Source organism: Megalobrama amblycephala, linkage group LG8 (assembly GCF_018812025.1).
Source record: "Megalobrama amblycephala isolate DHTTF-2021 linkage group LG8, ASM1881202v1, whole genome shotgun sequence".
NCBI classification, from domain to species: domain Eukaryota; kingdom Metazoa; phylum Chordata; class Actinopteri; order Cypriniformes; family Xenocyprididae; genus Megalobrama; species Megalobrama amblycephala.
The window spans coordinates 22,568,162-22,589,617 of record NC_063051.1 but is presented as its reverse complement, the minus strand read 5'-3'; the positions used below and the strand labels follow the sequence as shown (position 1 = coordinate 22,589,617).

Genomic DNA, 21,456 nt, shown 5'->3' with positions numbered 1-21,456 from the left:
AGGTTTCATAGAAAGAGAACGATGTGAGCGCGTGTGAGCTGGCTGGCCCTGAGCCAAATCAGTCGCGGTAAGAGTACTGTCATGTTTGCGGACTAAATACATCAATACGAGAGGCAACGCGAAACGAAAAGAAATGTGAAATAAAACGCCATGTTTTAATGAAAAGTGGTTGAAATAACTATTGATGGGCAGCACAGAATGCTAACAAAACTCAAAATACATCAGTGATATACCTCCGTTTAAATAGATATTTGTGTGTGGTGGTGGTGTGGGTTTCAGGGATGTTTAGATAACTAAACGAGTTAACGTTCACTTTTCTTAAAAATATTTAGCTATCAGATCTGTTTAAATGCTTTAGTTTGTTTTCACTTTATAATATATTAAAACAAATGGAAGCATTTAAACTGATATAATACTGTATATCAGTTTAAATACTTAAATATTATATTATATTTTATTATATTATAATGTAAGCCTAATAAAAAATTGATCTCACAAGGGGATTGTTTAGGGCTCCTTGACATGAAAAATCTTAACCTCCTGGTATATAACATCTGGGAAATTCATAAGCAATAAACATGTAATTTTGATGGTTTAATACTGTTTGTTGCTAATAATTGACTGTACAAAAACACATTATGGTTGTTCCAAACCATCATTGTAACTGCTCATATTATATTATTATAAAGAATTGAACTGTCCTGCAGGAGGACAGAAATTTTTTAATAGAATTTCTTGGTAAAGACTGGTACAGTTAATACAGCAATGTGAAACAATCTCAAGTAACCTAAAATATGCTTAATTTAGTGACTGAACTGCTTGTTTTCAAACATATTATTTAATAAATCACTAAGTTACATCAAGGGTCAAATAAAATAGAAACGGCACATTCAAGTTAAATGTTACAGTTGCGTGATAAAACCATTTTTTTGTGTGTGTGTTTACGTTCATTGTACAGGTCTGATATAAAGTAAATGTTTTTGCTCAGGTGGCCAAAATGTGTGCTCAACAGAGAAAAGTTTTGCTCAGCGAGAAAAAAAATTAGAGGGAACATTGCTTGTAGTAATGCTTTTTTCCTCAGTTGGTCAGAACAAAAGTAGCAGACATGTTACTTACTTGTTCAGCTGATAATTTCCAGTGAAAAATCTTATATTGGTCATACTTTCAAGACGTAGAATCTGATTCTGAAGTACAGTATCCACACCAGCGGTGTAGTGATTGACAGCAAACATTAGATTCATCCACGCTGAGCTGTGCTGATGTAGCCTGACTACGTCAGACTTCCTACTTCCGCTCAATTTCATTTCGCTTCTGTACTCAGTCTGATACAGCGTCAGAGCTTTGTGTTTGCCACCGGTCTGGAAACAGCCGGGCCAATCAACGAACAGAGGGCGGGCTGAGAGCCGTGACGTAGATGCTAAGCGCCGAGTTTTACATTGTAGGTTAGAGAAATCGAAAACCGAAACGACCGCGGAAATGGGAAACGAGACACGGGATGCAAACTTCGGGATGCATTAACTTCGCATAATCTGCAAAAGTCGTTTACAGCCATGTTCACTCCGGTATTTCGCTCACATCATCATGTGTTTACAACAGGTTTACAGTGGAAGTTCAATCATAGATTTGAGTTCGATGCATGATGTCTGTGCTTCGATGCGGCTGTACAGGCGGATAACATACGTCATAACTAAACGTATCTGATTGGCTTACAGGTAACCAATGATTTTAAACTTCAGACAAGCGTCCCCTAGCGGGAGAGAAAACACTTCTCTATTATGCCATTCCAGACTCTGTCTACGAAGCAAAGTGAAGTAGCAGAGTCTGGTATTACCAGGCTAGTGCTGATGCACAACCCACGTAACAATAAATATTCCGCATATGACTGCAATCGCATGTTTTAAATAGAGATGGCGACAAAGAGGAAAAATGGAGGACTGCAGCTTTAAGTTTGAAAATAAATAGCCTATTAAATCTTTAAGTATTAAGTAATTGGTGCTGTGATGAACAGCACTGCGAATACAAAAAAAAAAAAACCTTATAATGGCTGTTTGAAGCATTTTTATTCAGTAGCAAGGCTGCTTTGTTTATGGGGTTTCCGAGGTAACCACTGCATTCGGCTGTTCCATCAGCGCCCTCTGCTGTCAGAGAGTGAATGTGCACTTTCATTCAGCACGCCTCCTTCACTCTTACCACCATGTGCTTCTCGTGCATGTTGGGCTTGTTTACATCTGAGTGCGCGTGTCCCTTTGCGCAGCATACAGCGGTGTAGCGCATTTTATATGGTTGATGGGGAAAGTATTCTTAAAATGCATTCTAAAAATTTGAATAATTCGTAATAAATAGTTATTTGTGGTATATTAAAGTGTCAAGTCAAGTCAAGTCACCTTTATTTATATAGCCTTTTTTACAATGTAGATAGTGTCAAAGCAGCTTTACATTGATAACTGGTACATTATTTTGGCTGCACAGCAGCTCTTAAAGAATAGTGTCAATGCAGGCAGATCAAAGCACTGTTGAATATCAAATGTCAAGTCAAATGTCAAGTGTCCCCAACTAAGCAAGCCAAAGGCGACAGAGGCAAGGAACCCAAAGTCCAACAGGTGACATCAGGTGGCAAACAATTGGCAAATAGGTGTTAAAATGGAGAAAAAAACCTTAGGAGAATCCAGGCTTAGTCGGAGGGCCTCGGGGGTTTTCCTCTGGCGAACAGTGCTTTGTTACGACTCAGGTTGCTATCATAAGTCCAATAGGATCGCAACATTCAAAGTATTTATTTCAGTTCCATTTAGTTGAGGATCGTATTCATCACGCCGGTATGGACGGTTGTTGAGGAGTGCCCGCGATAACAATATTGCGCATATTCATTATCGTTATATATCGTATTACCGAACATGTCTAGTTGGGAACAAAACAAGGGTATTAAAACACCATAATCAATGCAGAGGATATAAGGCAAACAGAACAATTACTCATTTCTCCACTGTAGCTCTGTGTCTTATTCAGGAACAAAGATGTTTTGCTTTAATGTGCCACAACATTTTTTTTTCAGCCATTTTACAAAGGTGGAGAATAACACAGGCCTGGTTTCACAGATAGGGCTTAGCCCTTAGTTCAATTAGGATGTTTAAGTAGCTTTTATAAACATGCCTTAGAAAATAAAAACATTACTGGTGTGCATCTTGAGACAAAACAATGGCACTGACATATTTTAAGATATGTCAGTGCAAGTTGCTTTCAGTTAAGGCAGCTCAAACATGCATTTCACTCTTGGACTAGGTTTAAGTCTTGTCTGTGAAACCGGGGGATAAAGTATTATGTTTTATGGGCCATTACATAATATGCTAGCCTGACGTGGTCATACTCAATTCTAGTTCGAATATGAGTCTGATACTGCTCCATTGGGCTTTGATTATGGGGGCGTATTTCAACCGATCCAGGAAAGACCTCAATTGGATAGACCTACAACCAATCAGAGCTACAGAGTAAGTGATGTATGTTGAGCGACACATAGTTGTCAACAGAACTCAACTGCACACATGCTGGAACTAGTAGAAGATGAGTGTAAACAATCTTTGCCGGTGTTGTAAAAAGAGTAAGTATACACGGAGTACTTGCCAATTAATGCGCTGTCGATATCTTCTATAACGGACGCGATGGCGGAATCTACACATCTCAGTTCTTCAACAACAGCCATCATTGTTGTAAACTAATTCAACCCAAGCGCTCTTTGATGACGTGGCTGATTACGTTTCTGGTGATAATCTGTCAATCATCGCCCTGACAAATTTGATTGGTCCGAACAGTTTCTATTCGGGCATAATTACTCCTCTACGGATCTAGTCCAGACCAAACTCCCCGACCTCAAAATGTTGTGGGCGGGGCTAAGTTCGGCTGGCATCCAGGCTAATAATATGCCATATGGCATCATTTTGTCATGATTTCCAGCTTTGTTCAGTCACTAATAGCCCTATTATAAATTTTCATGACACATGTATTGGTATAAGTTATAGTTTTTTTTTTTTTCTTGGTTAAAACATATATTATTTATATATTTATATATTTATCTATGTCTAAATCAGGGGTGGATCTATGGGTAGACCCACCCAGTTTGACAGCTTGCCCACCCTGTCAGATCCAGGGAAATACATATACTTTTTTTTTTATAATACAATTTTCTAACTTTTAACAATTGTTCAATAATTATTTTAAATGTGATTTGTTTTGTCATGCATTAGAACTCTATCCTAATAATAATAGCCTACGAATATGCTAATTTGTCTCTTCAGTTACATCACGCCAGTAGTAATGTTATGTTCTTCTTTGCGCCAATATCCGTATTCCAACTAGCAGCGCCCTTTTTGTGTTATTACAAAAATGGCTAAATCGCTATCTATGACACATTTAAGAAAGAAACACGTCAAGACAAAATGACAGGATGCCGTATAAACTTGACACTTTTCTTTTGAAAGAGAACTAACGGATAATTAGAATTATGATGATATCATCAACATATTAAATTCAGCACCCAGCAGACTGTGGGCCCTATTTTAACGATCTTAGCACATGGTCTAAAGTGCAAGGCACAGGTGCACTTAGGGCGTGTCCGAATCCACTTTTGCTAGTTTAATGATGGGAAAAATGGTCAGCGCCCCCAGCGCATGGTCTAAATGGGTTGTCCATATTCTCTTAATTAGTAATTGGTTTGTTTTGGGCGTAACATGCAATAAACCAATCAGAGTCTCATTTCCCATTCCCTTTTAAAAGCCATGGCGGATTCGCTTTTTACATGGCGGAATTTGCAAGCGGAAAAACTGAATGCTTCTATAGTGAGGAAACGGATCTGATCAACAGACCATCTACGGGAAAAGCCAGATTCCACCAAAGCATTTTTATCTTTATGCACACAATAATAATCTTTTACATTGTAATCCTTTTATTTTTAATATTTAGCATGTTTGTGAGCTGCTGCGCATCCCTGTGTGTGTAATAAGCAGAATGTACTCGCGTTGTGCACCCCCATATGGGCGCGTATTACTAACACACTCTTTAAATAACAAAACAAATATTGCGCCATTGAGTTTAGATCAGGTTTCAGTTGGTCAATGGTGCAGTCTATTTCAGTTGCCTCAAAATAGTAACGTGCCAACAATGCGCCTGAACACACCTCGTTTTCAGACCAGCACACCCATGGGCGCACAAATGAGCGCAAATGCATTTGCTATTTAAACAACGGGGCGCAGGACATGAAAATGATAACTGTGTTGGCCTGAAGCTAGCAAAAAACACTTGCGTCGCGCCTGGCGCCGCATTGCACCGGCTGTATGATAGGGCCCTCTGACTTGTTTAGAACAGACATCAGTCATACAAGGTAAACTATGCGTACATTTTTAGTCTGGCCCACCATGGCATGATTATGCAATATTTGCACTTTTTTTGTGAGCAAGGGGTTTTCTGAAATGTACATAAGCCACATGTACAGTACTGTATTATCTATGGCCTGTTGTCGATACAGGACTCAGGCACTGTGATTTCTCTTTGTGATATAGATTTTATCAGGACACAGGTTGGATCTCTCTCTCCTGCTTTGTTTTTGTTTTAATTTTTTCACGTGTCGGCCACTCACACATGATCGCACCATGCAATTAGAGCCGATGCTTTAAAGGTGAAGTATGTAGTTTCTGCGACACTAGTGGCACCTAGCGGAATTTGAAAAATAAAGCAACCTTGCAAACAGCCCTTTTGTGCCTTGCACCTGAGCATCTCAACTCAAACATCACAACACAGCTCGTATGGGGGCTTGAGAAGGCATGTCTCAACAGATAGAAGTAGATGTATTAAAAGACAATAGGCCATAAATAGTCCAACATATAGCTGTGTTGCTGTGTGTCTTGAGTAAGCAATTGAGTAGGAAACACTGTCTAGAGTGAACACAAGCGTCTCATTTATAATAAATCTATTCAATCTGCACCGGGACCATTTTTTGACATGATGCGCCACAACAATTTGAAGCTGTTCACACTGGAAACATCTTTATCTTACTTTCTTAACCTTTAAGTCGTGGGCATTTATAGTACCGTCATTTTTTTTTTCTTCCAAATTAAGCCGGTTGAAAACATGGGGTGATACAAATTATTCTGGCGCACACACACTTTTAGAGGCCCACCCATCTTCCACTTTCTTCATCCACCACTGCTCTAAATGACTAAATGGATTTGTGGTAATTATTTGTTAGCTGATTTTATAGTTGTTGCTAGGGCTGCACAATTATTTGAATTTCTAATTATGGATCGAATTTCTAATTCGATTATCAATATTATGATTATGGATGCCACTATTTCGTAATCGTTCAAAGGCGCAATTACAAAAACATATCCACTTACATTATTCTGCGTGCTTAAGAGGTGTGTGTAGAGCATGTTGCGTTGTAAGAGGCGAATAACGACTACTTCAGAGTGTAAAAGGTCTAACCCAGCACAAAAGGAACTACCAGTGACGTACATGTAAGTGTACGCTGATTGGTCGAACGAACATGAAACACCAGCACCCACCATTTTTAAAAAGCTGTGTACACAGCCTAGGGCTGCATGATTTACCGCATGATATGAAAAATAACATTGAACTTTATCAATGTTATCACTTAAACGCGATTCTTAGTGCGATTATGAAATCGCAAAGGCTGCGATTATTATTATTATTTTTTTTTATGGGCAGTTTGTCAATGAAGTATGGCTCCAAATGCTTATCCATCTGAAAGCACTGCGAGTTTGAGTCACTTATAATGTACATTTGAAAAAGCAACACGCGTCTTTCCAGACATGAGAAGCATTTATTAACATTTTGTCCAACAAAAGACAACATTTAATAATGTTTTTACTCCAAACTCAGTTCATAACGACAGTTGAGCATCCTTCTGTGAGATGATATGGCTTCTTACACAGAATAAGGCAGTTGTGTGTTTATTAGTCATAGTGTTTCAATCTTCTGTTTATTCAGCTACAGCGATATGACGGGTGTTATCTTTTTCTGCGGCAGGGCATATTTAGAGTTTATGTGCAAGAGTGCCCTCTGGCTTTCAGATGGAGAAGCATTTACTACTGATCACAGAGCCATACAGCTCTGACAAGCTGTGCATAAAATAATCGCAGCCTTTGCCAAATCATGTGCGGTTTAATCGCAATAAATCGTGCAGCCCTAACGCAGCCTATATATTCATTCCACAAACTAACTCTACAAACATGGACAACTTTGATAGATGGACCTCTCAAACTTACGCTAAGGAGAAAATCCAGCGTGATTTTGAGCGGACCAAGCGAAACATGATTATGTATTTCTGCTCAGCTAGTGACATTAGGCATCAGCCACACGGCAAAAGCTAATACTCTTTCCATATACTTTCTACTTTCTTTGAATAACAGTTGTATCTCATAACATATTAGACAGGACTGTTAAACAGATTGTAAACTAATGAAGACGGAGAATGCAAGTACTCTGTGCTCAGGCTCTGGCTGAGCTGTTCTCAGCACCGTCAAAATAAAAGTTGTGCCGTCAAAATAAAAGTTACAATAATAAGTGTAGTTTACGTCCCTTCGGAGTTCCTACTGGCAGTGTGAATGCAACCAGGAAAATGGCCCTAGGCGAACATTAGTTCTCAGGGAACCACCCTGGTGGCTCGTTCCTATAACTAAGTTCCTAGAAACAACATGGTGTGAAAGCCCCTATTACTATTATGTTTACTTTTTTTTATTTAAATAAGAAACCAAACCAATGTATAGTACATTTGAGGCTTAATGCAATAGAAAAGCAAAAAAAAAAGTGGCTTCAAACTAGGGATGCACGATACGAAAAATTAACCGATACCGATAACCGATAATTAAGTCCTTCTCATGGCCGATTCCGATACAGATACCGATAACCAATAAGTTAATATTTTTATATTATAATTTTCATATAATCTGCAGTTTGTGCTCCCAGGAAAATAGAAAATCTAAGATGCACTGATGAAACTGATATTTTAGTAGCTCTGGTCTAACTATAATAGCAAACATCAGTCCTGACTCTTCAAATGTTTTTATTTTTTGTGTAAGGCACCACAATGCTTAGTAACAGAAAGGGTTTAACAGAACTATGACAGAACTATGGTTTATCTCCACTTAACTCATTAACAATGAATATATATTTAAGTATTTCATGCATAACAAGAAAATGCATATATTCAACCTTTAGTGCATGAGGAAGGTATATAGACTTTAAGTCACATGTTTTTCAAAAACATAATAAAACACATTGACATTTATCAACCTTGAAAAAAATGGAAAACAAAAGTGCATCCTCAACAAAAATAAAGTGCATCCTCAACAAAAGAGCATAGGGCATAGTTGAGATTTCTCTGAAATTACATAGTTTAACAAAATAAATATGAGGGATGAGGAAGGTATTTAGTCACATGTTTTTGTTTTTATACTAACCTGCGAAAACCTGGAGCCTCTACCACGGAAAAAGGTTGGTCGTCATGGACTATAAATGTCATTACTTTGTCATTTATGGCATTAGACTTTTTGCTGTCTCTGATTTTTTTTTTTTTTAATTTTCAAATGCCTGTTGAATGGGGACTTCGACGCTCTGTGTTGCGCTAGTAGCTGCTGCCACGGCTGCTTCATATTCTTTTAATACAGCTTCGCCGCGACCTTTCATGTGAGATATAAGATTTGCTGTGTTAAAACTTGACTCATTTTTTCCTCCTCTCGGAATCCTTGCTGAACATGCTTTACAAATAGCAATGGCCTTGTCCTCCGCTAACACGGAGTAAAACTTCCAGACCGACGAAGACATGTTCAAAGGCGATGACGTAATGAGTGCGACACAGTTTTAAAGCTGCAGTCACTTGCACTCGGAAAACAGATGAATCTTGGATAAATTAGACTAATTGATTGATTTACCAGCAAGTACTTTATCGGATCTAGTTATCGGATTTCATTTATTTATCGGAGCAATAAAAATGATGTCATTTTCACCCATATCGACCGATAATTTATCTGTCCGATAAATATCATGCATCCCTAGTTCAAACAATAGTTTAAAGCTATTCAAAACAACATTCAGTGTAATTGTGATAATTGTAATTAATAATCGCAATTACAATTTCAAGGGAATAATCAACAATTATGATTTTTGTCATAATCGTGCAGCCCTAGTTGTTGCGTCGTCCCAATTAAATTAATTAAATCTATTGTATCTCAAAAGTAAAGTGCAAAAAAGAAAGTAATCCTCAGTCAATGGAAGATTCTGAAAAACATGTGGACTATAGTAAAAAAAGAGATAAAATTATGTTAAATGTTAAAAGTGAATTGAGAACAGAGGCTGTCAAGCTCCATAAAATACCAAAAAGCATGATAAAAGTAGCTCTTGATAATATCAGGTAATATTAGTCCACACTGATGTTGGATGCAGCCTACATGTTTTCCTTCAGGATGTCAATGTTTGTTTTTCAATTACATAACTACAGATTATGTCTGGCTTGACTAATGTTTTCCTTGAGTTTATAATTAGATAGAAACACCTTTACATTGCTTAGTAGCTCAGGAGCCTATTTCAAGGAAAATATCCAGAATTTTGCTTCCAAAATGACTGAATAGTGGAATTCAGTATTGAATTTTCAACCAAACACCATCTTGCACTTCTGCAACTTCGACACTGGATGTGTCACTTTCCACATGTTCCATGTGTCACGGTGCGCACACACACCCCTGACAGCAACATAGTGTCGGCCCAGATCCGGCCCACATCTGGTCCGCGTGTAATCCACATCCCAAAACAAGCTAAGTACCATTAATGAATTTGCTTATTGCTTTTTACGGATAAGAAAAAAAGACTGAACATAGTTATTTCAGTATCATGAAAAACAAAACGTTTTTTTAAAACTGGGAATATATCAATTACATCATGAAAGCGATCAAAGCGACACTGAAGCGGTGCATGACTTCATAGATTATATTGGGAGTTTTTGCGGAAGTACATAACTCACATTAGTTATGTGAGTTATGTACTTTCGCAAAAACTCCCAATATAATCTATGAAACTGTCTATACTGCAAAGTGAATCTCTTACTTGCATCTTTTCTGCCTTTTGTTGTCATATGAGTTCAGATTAAGAATTCAGTCAGTGAGTGCGTGTAACCCTCATGACACCAGCATCTGCGTGGTGATGAATCAAAACGCCTCTTATTGGACATTGCATTCCTAAACTCCACAAAAACGTGTGTGATTGGTTATAATGCTCACCGCTGCAAACTACGCATAAATGAAAATGACTATAAATATAATGCAACATGAACAAATCTACTGTAAGTGTAATGCTACAATCTTCATATTTATAGGTAAAGCTTCATACAGTTAGACTACTTTCTTTGACCCCCATTATCTAATTTTGATGTACTTCAGGGCAAGGTTATTATAGTTTTGCATTTTTCATTAGTTTTTATTTTTATATCGTTTTGACTTTTTGTTTTCAAATTCAGTCTAGTTTTAATTAGTTTTTAAAGTGGGTTTGCTAGTTTAGTTTATTTTTTATTTTTTTGAACATGCTTAGTTTTAGTTTAGTTTTTATTAGTTTTAGTGTTAGTTTTAGTCTTTTTTGTAATTTGGGTTATTTGTCAGGGGCAAGATTCAAAAAGGTCAGAAAAAGTATTGTGTAATAATAACTCAACAAAAACATCATACAATTTTAGAAAATAAAACCAGTACATAAAATGTACATATGGGCACAAATATGTAAACAGTCTCAACACTCCACAGTAAGTGCAAAATGTGTAAGTGACGTGTGCCAGTAAAAAACCTAAAGAGCCAACAGACTAAAGAAGACATGAACCGCATGTAGCCTATTCAACCCATTTTTAAGCCACAACAAGACATTTCTGTCAAATTGTCAGGGAGCTCAATGAGAAAAGAACATGACAAATAACAACAACAACAAAAAACTTTAAATACAGCTTTTCAATTTTTTTAGTGTGTGTGTGACACCTTCAGAAAATTGCCAAAAAATCTACCAAAAATCTACACATCTACAGCTGTACAATTTTCACACCCTATACTAAATTTACAATAGCCTACTCGTCTGGATTGAAGCAGCAAACATTCAGTGTAAAGGCCAATTCACACCGCACCGACAAACGCCAACAAACTCGTCTGTTGGAGCTTGATCGGATCGGTGTGATACCCCTGTTGGCGTTGGTCTGAGTCGGTTTTCACCGGACTGAACTTGTTTAATCGGCGTTAGTTTGGTAGTCTGACCATCCAACAAACGGCAACTCTGACGTAATCTGACCTGACTACGAACCGTTGCCATGACGATGAGGCAAGTCCTCTGCAAAGACAGCTGTTTGATCACGCCCGCGCCTCACGCACACACAACAAAGCAGCGGAAATGTGACATCGCAGCTTGTTCGTTATAAAAAAATAAAATACAGTTAAAAAAAAAATGAAAACATACAAAAGGTACAATAGTCCATAGTGCAATCCTTGCCATTCAGCAAGAGCACGTTAAGAGAGGTAACGTTAAGCAACGAAGGTTTACCTTCAGTGACACTAAAACTCTGTAAACTTGATTTTTTTCTCACAGTAATTTTCATTTTGGGTGAACTATGCAAACACATTTGGATTGAAGCAGCAAATATTCAGTGTAAGAGTAAACAAATGACATAACATTATTTATTATTTGAATCACAGCTTATATAGAAGTGTTTTGACATCGACAACCCAAGTGCATTTTACCTCAAACTTGCGACTAGTTAACTTGCTGTAGTATCAGTCGCTTCTCGGGTCGACATTAACAAGCTGACAAAGTTATATTCAGAATTAAAAATATTTTTATCCCACTTTTTAATGTGTGTTTGTGTAAAGGTGTTCACGAGATACCAACCTTTATACCAACCTTGTTTTCAAAGTTGAACACTCGTTCTCATGGAGACGCGGTGTGCACGGAGGGGAGGGGCTGTGTGTGTGTGTGTGTGTGTGTGTGTGTGTGTGTGTGTGTGTGTGTATGTGAGAGACGCAGGGAAAGGAAATGCAGCTAAACGTTATTTGCTCTATGAAAGACATTGATAAAGACGAAAACTAAGGACATTTAATCTATAATTTTATTTTATTTTAGTTAGTTTTTCCAAACACACATTACAGTTTTAGTTAGTTATCGTTTTTTTGTAATGCCTCGTTTTTATTTTATTTCAGTTAACGACAATGTTTTTTCCCACCTTGTTTTCGTTTTTTCGTTCGTTTTCGTTAACGATTATAACATTGCTTCAGCGGGATCAAGACTTCATTGGGGGGTCAGACCTCCCCCAATCCCCCCTGTAATTTGCACCCTGGTTATGCGTGGTGTATTTACTTTTGATGTGTTTAAGCTCGTCTCATAAAGCGAACGGGTTTATTGAATTATTAAAGTGAGCAGATATGAATCGCAATATTTTGGCGTTATTTTCAGCATAAAGCATTTGGGTTTATTTGGGTTTATTATGGGCTTATTCTTGTTCGCTGATTTTTCTAGCAAGATCTGGCAACTCGAATGAGTCAAGGCTTGTTCTTTTCATGTGATTCACTGCGCATACAGAAGTGAGACACATCTCTGATGAACGTTAAAAAACGCCATTAACAACTAGTTGTTCAGTTCAGTTACATACACACTGCATAGAATTTCTGTAAATGCAGTTGTCACTACCTGTATTTTTCAGGAGTTAATTTGGTTCTAGAATGCAGTTGTCACTCACGTATTTTACTGAACTGTGTGTGTACAGAACGCGATTAAGCACTAAAAAGTGAACTGACAACTGAATTTAGCTGCAGTGTGTACGTGGCCTTAAGGAGGCCAATGTCACAGCTTGACTTCACAACTCTTATGATGTCACATGGAATGATGAAGGTAATTATAATCTATAGCATTCTGACCCAGATTAATTCAATAAAGCATTCTGTATTTTATAATTTAATGAGCCTGAATACTTGTTTGCCAGTAACTCTAAATGCCTTGCCAAGATGTAAGTGGGATAGAGAATGTTTAGTTGTGCTTTGGTCTCATGCTACGATATAGGTCACATTTACACTGCAGGTCTTGTTGCCCACTTCCGATTTTTTGACTACATTCGATATTTTTGACTTTCTTTTAAAAGTGACCCATATCTGATATCTGCACTCGGAGAAACTAACAAAAAATAACATTATGATATCAAGAAATCAATTTCTATAGAACATTGAGTTTAATTTATTGACATGGAATTCATAGAAACATTTTATTGCAATTGTTTCATCCTTATATCAAAATCACTATATAATACAAATTCAAAGACAGTGATTATGTGTACAGATCCGCTATAAAAGTTAGTATGTACCAATGGTCTGGTGGTAGAACTTTTGTTAAGCATGTCAGAGATTTTGGGTTCGAATCTGCCCTCATACAGTTTTTTTTTTTCCTCATTAAAACCAAATGTGTTCATCAGTGATTGTATATCAAGAGTAGGGACATGTTTGTGTGCATTTTATTTTGTGATTTCAATGGAACGAATAGAGAATCTCTACAACGGGAATGAAGCGTGCATCTGTGCACTGCCGTCACTGATAACAGTGGCAATGAGCAGTCAGGATGATTTTAAAAGCAACACATTTCAGCACCAAATCACCTCTTATTTAACACAAACAAACTGAATTAATACTCTCTCAGTCAACTAGTAATGTTTAATTTGTTATAGGTATATCTGTACCACGAAATATTTCAAAAAGTCACTTTTTTTCAGTGACGCACGACTTGCATTGACAGGGGAACATCGATCTGTCCGCTTACATGGCAGGTGCAAATGCATGTATCAGATTTAATAATCTGATTTATTTCCACATATGAATGAGGTCTGAAACCAATCTGAGAATATCGGAATCCATATTCACTTTTTTCTTGCTTACACGTTCGTGGGTCATACCGATTTGTGCCACATGGGAGGAAAAGATCGGAATTGGGTCACTTGAACCATGCAGTGTAAATGCGGCCTTAGAGCCTTTTGGGTTTTCTCAGACTCAATCTCCTGACTTATTCTCTCTCTCTTTATCTGTCTTTTTATCTGTCTAGGACCCTAGGAGCAAGCACAAATTTAAGATCCACACTTATGGCAGTCCAACATTCTGTGACCACTGTGGATCTCTTCTATATGGACTCATACACCAAGGGATGAAATGTGACTGTAAGTACAATACTAAACCATTTTATCCCATAGGAAGTTCTAGTGTCAGTGGTTACTTAAGATTTAGCCCATACCTATATCGTTGTACAGTATATGCAGTAATCATTTGATTAATTATTGGAATATTATATACTCTAAAATAAATGTTAATATGTTACATGCAAGATATAATGTGTTCACAGCCTGTGATATGAACGTCCATAAGCAGTGTGTGATGAATGTGCCAAGCCTTTGTGGAATGGACTTCACAGAGAGACGAGGACGTCTTTACATGAAGATCGAGGTGATTGGAGAAAAAATGCATGTCACAGGTGAGTTTCCCTGTTTTTCCATGACCAAAGATGGAACAGTGCAAAACGCTGTTACTTCTGTTGGATATCTCTTTTCTTCTGAATACTAAGTTGTAAAGCTTCTTCTCCCATGTCAAGACAGAAATAAATTATATCATTTTGTATTTTTTTTTTTTTTTTAGCAATATCCCTTTCTGATCTTTACTAACATCCTGTCAAATATCACTGAACTTACCTTTCCTTCTGACATTATCACCAGATACAACACACAATATGCATTCATAATGCTCTTCATTTACAGGCCCCCTTTTAAGATTTTACATAGTTTCACCTAAACATTGTGCCTTAAAAACAGCTGGTCGTCACTTTGAGTGGCTCTACAAGAAAACTGGTCTAACTGTAAAATTATTTTGCATACAGTACATTGACCACATGCGGACATACATACAGTAGGTAGTCAAACAAAATGCCTAGTACCGCTGCTATGTACCGCTAGTACCGCTGTTTTAAATATAACCCAGTCACATGTGTTTACAAAATCACCATCAGGTCAGGCAAAGGGACGGTTTGCAACATTGCTCAGTAAGGCTGGAATTGTGACATCATAAATTGTGGTATCATAAATGCTTAATGTCCCAGCTTCTGTTACAATGAAATATTACGGTGATGGCAGTACATGAAGTGTGCTTACTTTTTACTGTAGAGTAGCCTATATTTTAACGTTTACTCATGGTCATGTTTCCTGTTTGTCACGTGTTTCCCTTGATCCTCATGTGATCCTGTCATGTGCTTCCCCTGTTCATGTGTCTTGTTCTGATTTGCTCTCTTATCTCTGTGTCTTGTTCTCATTGGTTCATTTTTCGATTGTGCACAGGTATCTCTTGTTAAGTCATTAGTCTTTGTGTATACTGTATATAGCCCTCAATTTTCATTTTCATTTTCTCTTGTCTAATATTGTTTGTGTAACCACTGTTGGTGAGATTGCTACGTTCATGTTTTGTTCATGTAGTCAAGTCAAGTCATTGTTTTGTTCACTTTATATCATATTCAATAAAACGGTCATATTCAAAAAAATCATCATATTCTATCATATTAAAAAAAAATTCTAATCAATGCGCCTTCAGTGAACTGCCTCATTACAAGGTGGATTACTCTGAATGGGAACAAGTGATATAGCCTAGTTTTCAAACAAACAGATTTATTTAATTTATCAATATTGTGACTAAAATATTTAAAAATAAAACATTTGAGGCTATTTATTAAATCATTCCTTTGTAGCCTTTTAATGTAAGAACATTTAAGCTAAAAGTTAGCCACAATTTAATTAAAACAATGAAGTTAATATGCAGGAGCATATAAGCATAATAAAATGTCCTCATGTTTCAACTAAAGCGAATGATTAATAAAACATGCTTGTGAGTTGATATCTTTTCCCCTAATGCACTGGGCTCCATAAATTGGCCTACACATTTTTAACGTAGACCTAGGCCTTAGAGCAAGTTTAAGAACAGTTAAACTTATTAGTTTTTGCAGGTTTGCATATAGAGATCAGTGTTTGTATTCCCTATGTGAACTAATGTAAAATTAGGAATACATATTTTGTTTTGAAGTCAAAATATGTCAGTTGTGATTTTAACAGAAGTTTTGTAATGCGTGTGGTTTGGGGAAAAAAAATATTACTTAGCCAACACAACCTAAGAGTTTTATTATTTAATGAGACCTTTTGTGAAGATGACTTTTGCAGATCGGCCGATCCAGAGATTCTGTGTAGCAGATGTAATGCATTTCTGAATGACTACAGAGAACAACGCCTGATTCAAAAACAAATTCGCTTCCAAACACAAAGATAAGGTGCAGTTTAGTCTTACGGTGGCCAAAACTGATGGTTTAATTTCACAATATAGAATAGCGTGTAAGATGCAGGACTATTAACGCCAGTAAAGATGTTAATAATCAGGGCTTGACATTAACTTTTTTGCTCACCAGCCATTGTGGCTAGTTGTTTTCCAAAGTTACTAGCCACTCAGCATTTTAACTGGCCAAAATTTTGATGTTGGTAAATTATATTTTATATGATTATAGTTGACTTTGTTATGGTTAAATTACTTTATTTTGAGTCATTTTACTTGATTTAGAAGATTTAAAACCCTTTCAAACTTTTAAATGCAGATTGACCACCCAAATCAAGACTATATTGTATATCAGCTGGTATGTAGCTACAGTTCGGCAAGAGGTGGACAATATGAGCATGGGCTAATATGAGATAAGTTATTTGTGTTAGGCTATATAAAAGAACAAAGAAGCAAATTACAAAAACAATAGTAAATTAGAAATAATCTTTTTTTTTTCAGATACAGTAGGTTTTTTTTTAACATATAGTCTACATTTAATTAACATCTTTTGTTGTTTGATTAATATTAATGACAGACAGGTAGGCCTATTTAATTGGGCTGCTGAATGCATAGACGTAACTGACGCATATTCAGTTATTACCCACCTGTTTACGTCCACTTAAGCCATAACCAACTGTATTCACGCGAGGTACTCCACACAATGGACATTTAGACATCTGTGCACCTGTATTTGACTATTCAGGCGCGAGGAGAACTGATCGCGCGCGCGACAGAGAGAGAGAGAGTGCACGCGAGAGAGCGCTTCTGTTGTGTGTCATTCAGCGCAATTCCGCCTATCCCTCCTTCACTAACTGCACGTAAATAACGAATTGTGTGATTGGATTGAAATTTTGTGCTACGACGATCTTCGACGATCATTTGGCTGTAAACTGAAATTATATTCAACCCGCCAAAGTGGCTAGTGGGAGTGGCTGTCTTACCCGCCACAGCTGAAATCTACCCGCATGTCAAGCCCTGTTAATAATGTATGATCGCACTTTAGTTCATAATTCAGAATGAATTCAAAATGACATTGTAGTTATTACAATGAAAACGTTTTATTATAAATAACAATTATTTTTATGTGATGTTGGGTTTTCCCCATGAAACATAAACTAAAATATGATGTTTTCCACAAAATGCAGCGATCACTGGCAGTGGAGTTTAAAAAAAATAGCCTACTGTGTATATATAGATCAGGATATGAATACAGCCCCCTTGCACTATAATAAACAAAAATACACCGCTAGACCATCATATCTCACAGTCAGTACCAGAACTGTCACTTCAAAAACATCATGTGCATAATTGATTAATTTTTTTATTGTGAAATGAGATGAATGAAGAGTGATTCTTTCTCGCATGCTCTCTTGGTTTCTTTTCTCTTTCTCAGTATTGTTGATGGCAACATAAAAGTGTCTGAAGTGTCTGCAGGTTGACATTAAACCTGAAGAGCGGGAAGTACCATTCCATTTTTGCTTGGGAAAAAATAGCCTACCTAGTAAAATGAAGCAGAAATCAGTTGACAAAGAAAAGCATCTGACTCTGATTGAACTTTTCAGTCATTGAAATAATGAAATATTTAACAATTATAATAAACATTAATGACAAAGTACTACAACATGTAAATGATTTAATTCCTTCATTGTCTATGCTTTAATCATATTAAGTCCAAAATTTTCCTGTGAATATCTCTTTGTTTTTAGTAGTCTGCCTCAGATGCTTGATCGCCTCCTAACAGATAATGGGGGGTTGGAACAGTTCATTAGGACAATACAAAGGTAAATCGCCGCTCTTTCGTACGGAGAGTGTCAGCTACTGGATGATGAGTGTTTTAAACTTACAGAGCAGGCACAGGCAAAGTCAGTTTCAGGATAAATGTCTCAATGTATCCAACTGTATTTTATTAAGTTATAAATATTAGTTTATAAAATTATACTATAATATCAGTGTGTTATGATTGTCAACAATCTTAACATGAACTGTTGAGGTAAGCGCCCCTGCTAACTCTATAGAAACAAAATGAATGTAGTAAGTAATAATAACTCAACAGGGCATTCAGTTCCTTTTAAAGAACAAAAGCTAAATCATTTGATACAGTTGGTTTTTGCAAGTGGTGTGGATGACACTTAAGGGCATATACGGTATTATATAGCCTACAATATAAAATGCAGTGTTGCTTCCCTGAAACATTTTGCCTGAGCGAGAGAGACCGACAAAACTTCTGTTCTTCATTTATGTTATGTTGCTTTGTACTATTTCTGTTGTGCAATGTTTTAATAGTAAGGAGTAATGCTGAATTTTTTTTGGCAATACAAATGTAAAAATGTCACAAGAAAAAGAATACAAATCTGTATTCCTCATTTTACATCAAATCGCACAGGAAATACAGGGAATAAATTTTATATGCAAACCTGTAATAAATGAGCAGCTTAAAACTGTTCCGAGACTTCATTCACTTTATTTTCAGTTTTCAAGTGAATTTCAGTCATTTTTGTTTTGGTTTTAATGATTAACCTTTAAGTAGTTCAACTACTTATTAACTGAGTGTAATAATTATTAAAACAAATAGGCCTATACAGATTTGTCTAATCACAGTTAAAAGGACCAAAAATCTTTAGAGGGTTTTTAAATCTATACTAAACATATTCAGCCAGCACCGATTTGTTTAATACACAGATCTATTTTGAAATTTTATGTTTTTTGTCCGTTGCTATGGTTATTACTGTCTCGTCTCAATTTCTTGAGGGACTCGCAAAATAATAATTTTGCATGTTAAGGATGAAACTTCTTCAGGCAATTGTGACTTTCTGTTGTGACTGCCTGTGACTGCAACAGAGTCTTCACTGAAATGTTCAAATTTATTGTAATGTTGCAACTTGCCATTATTTATTAAACCAAATGCTTGACCATAATACTCTACTGTCTCTTATCCTAAGCATCACTAAGAATGGAAAAATATAAATGCTGTCAGCCAGCATATGTTAAGTGCAAATATTTACAGTGTTTGACATTTAAGTATCAATTAAAGCTAAACATACTACTAATAAAAATGACAGATAATAAATAACAAAGCACTTGAACATGTTTCTAATTAATGAATGTACATTTAAAGGTTTTTACTTGTGACAAATATTAAATAATGTAATCACAACATTGACATAAAGCCTACAAAAATGTGTAGCCTATAATTCTAATTTCCTATCTGTCAGTCACATTGTCACCATAATGTCCTGTACTGTCTGCACCTGTTCTCGTTAGTCCCTGATTAGTTTACCTCCTCCACCTGTGCCTGTTTAGCTCCCTCATCACTCTGTGTATTTATACTCTCTGTTCTGTTCATCCTGTGTTGGGTATTGAATGTGGTCATGCTGTTTGCTACCTGTTATTCTCCAGTAAACTTTAATGTTATTTGTGTCCTGCATCCCTCGTCTTCTTTACACGGTAGGACCATGACACACGTTCAACGTTATGTTGAAAGATTGACAAATGGAGTCTCACTTGGGAGCCCCTATCACCTCTGAGTTTTAGAAAAATGGCCAGTGGAATTGGCAAATGGAATTGGCATGCACATACGGGTATATAAGATGGTGGCACGCATCCATTCATTTAGATTTTTGCTTCAGAGTCGAGTGGTTGTTCTTCTGATCGCTGTTCCATTCGTCGTTACAAGAAGGAAGCCATCTTACTGGCGGTCTACTGCGCATTCAGCCGTGTTTTGTCTGTGTTTTGCAAGGATAAATGCAGCGATTCCCCCCTGGGCAATTCAGCATAAAGAGCAAAATGGAGCAAAATGTCTTTTTGAAAGATGCTTTTCTGTACGTGTGTTTCTAGATGCGGTCATTTCCTGTCCTCATCTGGCGTCCACAATCGTGGATGGTTCATGTCCTCATTGTGAGGATGAACATGACTCATGCGCTCATGACTCTACTTGCTCGTGAAGGCTAGAGTGCCCTCTGTTGTTACCCAGCCCGCTGCCTCTGCACAAAGCAGAGCTGTGAATATGATTGACACTCTGGGTGACCTAATGGTTACAGTGTGAGCATTTCACCGGGCCAGTCCCCATGGACCTCCTGTTCCCCTAGCGTGTTGTGTCAAGTCAAGTCAAGTCAAGTCACCTTTATATATATAGCGCTTTTTACAATGCAGATTGTGTCAAAGCAGCTTTACAGTGATAACTTTTTAAATAATTTTGGATGCACAGCAGCTCTTAAAGAAAATGATGTCATTGTCCAGCTTAAATAAATTCAGCATTGATTCATTCCGTTGTAAAAATCAATAGTTATTAATTTAGGTAATTTATCTATACATTAGCACTGTGGAAAAAACAGTGATGTCAATGCAGGCAGATCAAAAACATAGTTGAATATCAAATGTCCCCAACTAAGCAAGCCAAAGGCGACAGCGGCAAGGAACCCAAACCTCAACAGGTGACATCAGGTGACCAACAGGCGACAAAAATGGAGAAAAAAACCTTGGGAGAAACCAGGCTCGGTCAGGGGGCCAGTTCTCCTCTGGCCAACAGCAAACAGTGCATGATTATGATTCAGGCAGCATTACAGGTCATAAGTCCAGTTGGGATTGCAACAGTCAAAATATTTAATCCAGTTCCATATAGTTGAAAATCGCATTTATCACAGCGTTATAGGACGGTTTGTTGGGAATCTGTGCCACTGGCTGTCGTGTTGGTGAGGCCTTCACAGAGGATGATCTAGTTGACGCAATCTCTGCTGACATGTCAGGGCTGCATTGTCATCGTGTAGGCACAGGTCCTCCATCTGATCTGGGTAAGGCCCAGATCCAGCTGACTACGGTAAACCTCGGGATAAACATAGAGACTAATATTAGCGTAGATACGATTGTTCTTCTGATGTAACGAGTACATCTGATGTTATAGGAAGTGTCCCTGGTTCCGGCTGACCTAATTTATGCAGCCTAACAATCCTTTAATGGATGTGAAAACATCAATTGATAATGTGTTATGTGTATGCCAGGTTGTTTACTGATGTTTTATAATATCTGCGTCACATATATTTCCCTATGTGTCGTGGTAGATCGG

General features: G+C 37.1%; 1 protein-coding gene across 2 annotated transcripts in view; it reads left to right on the top strand.

The window, feature by feature from the left end:
* The window catches only part of prkcaa (protein kinase C, alpha, a), a 167,526-nt gene that overhangs the window by 79,617 nt on the left and 66,453 nt on the right, over nucleotides 1–21,456 (top strand). For both annotated transcript variants that reach the window (XM_048200087.1, XM_048200088.1), the window contains exons 4-5: nucleotides 14,104–14,215; nucleotides 14,398–14,526. In XM_048200087.1, coding sequence (XP_048056044.1) covers nucleotides 14,104–14,215; nucleotides 14,398–14,526 — 241 coding nt within the window. The remainder of the gene's footprint in view (nucleotides 1–14,103; nucleotides 14,216–14,397; nucleotides 14,527–21,456) is intronic.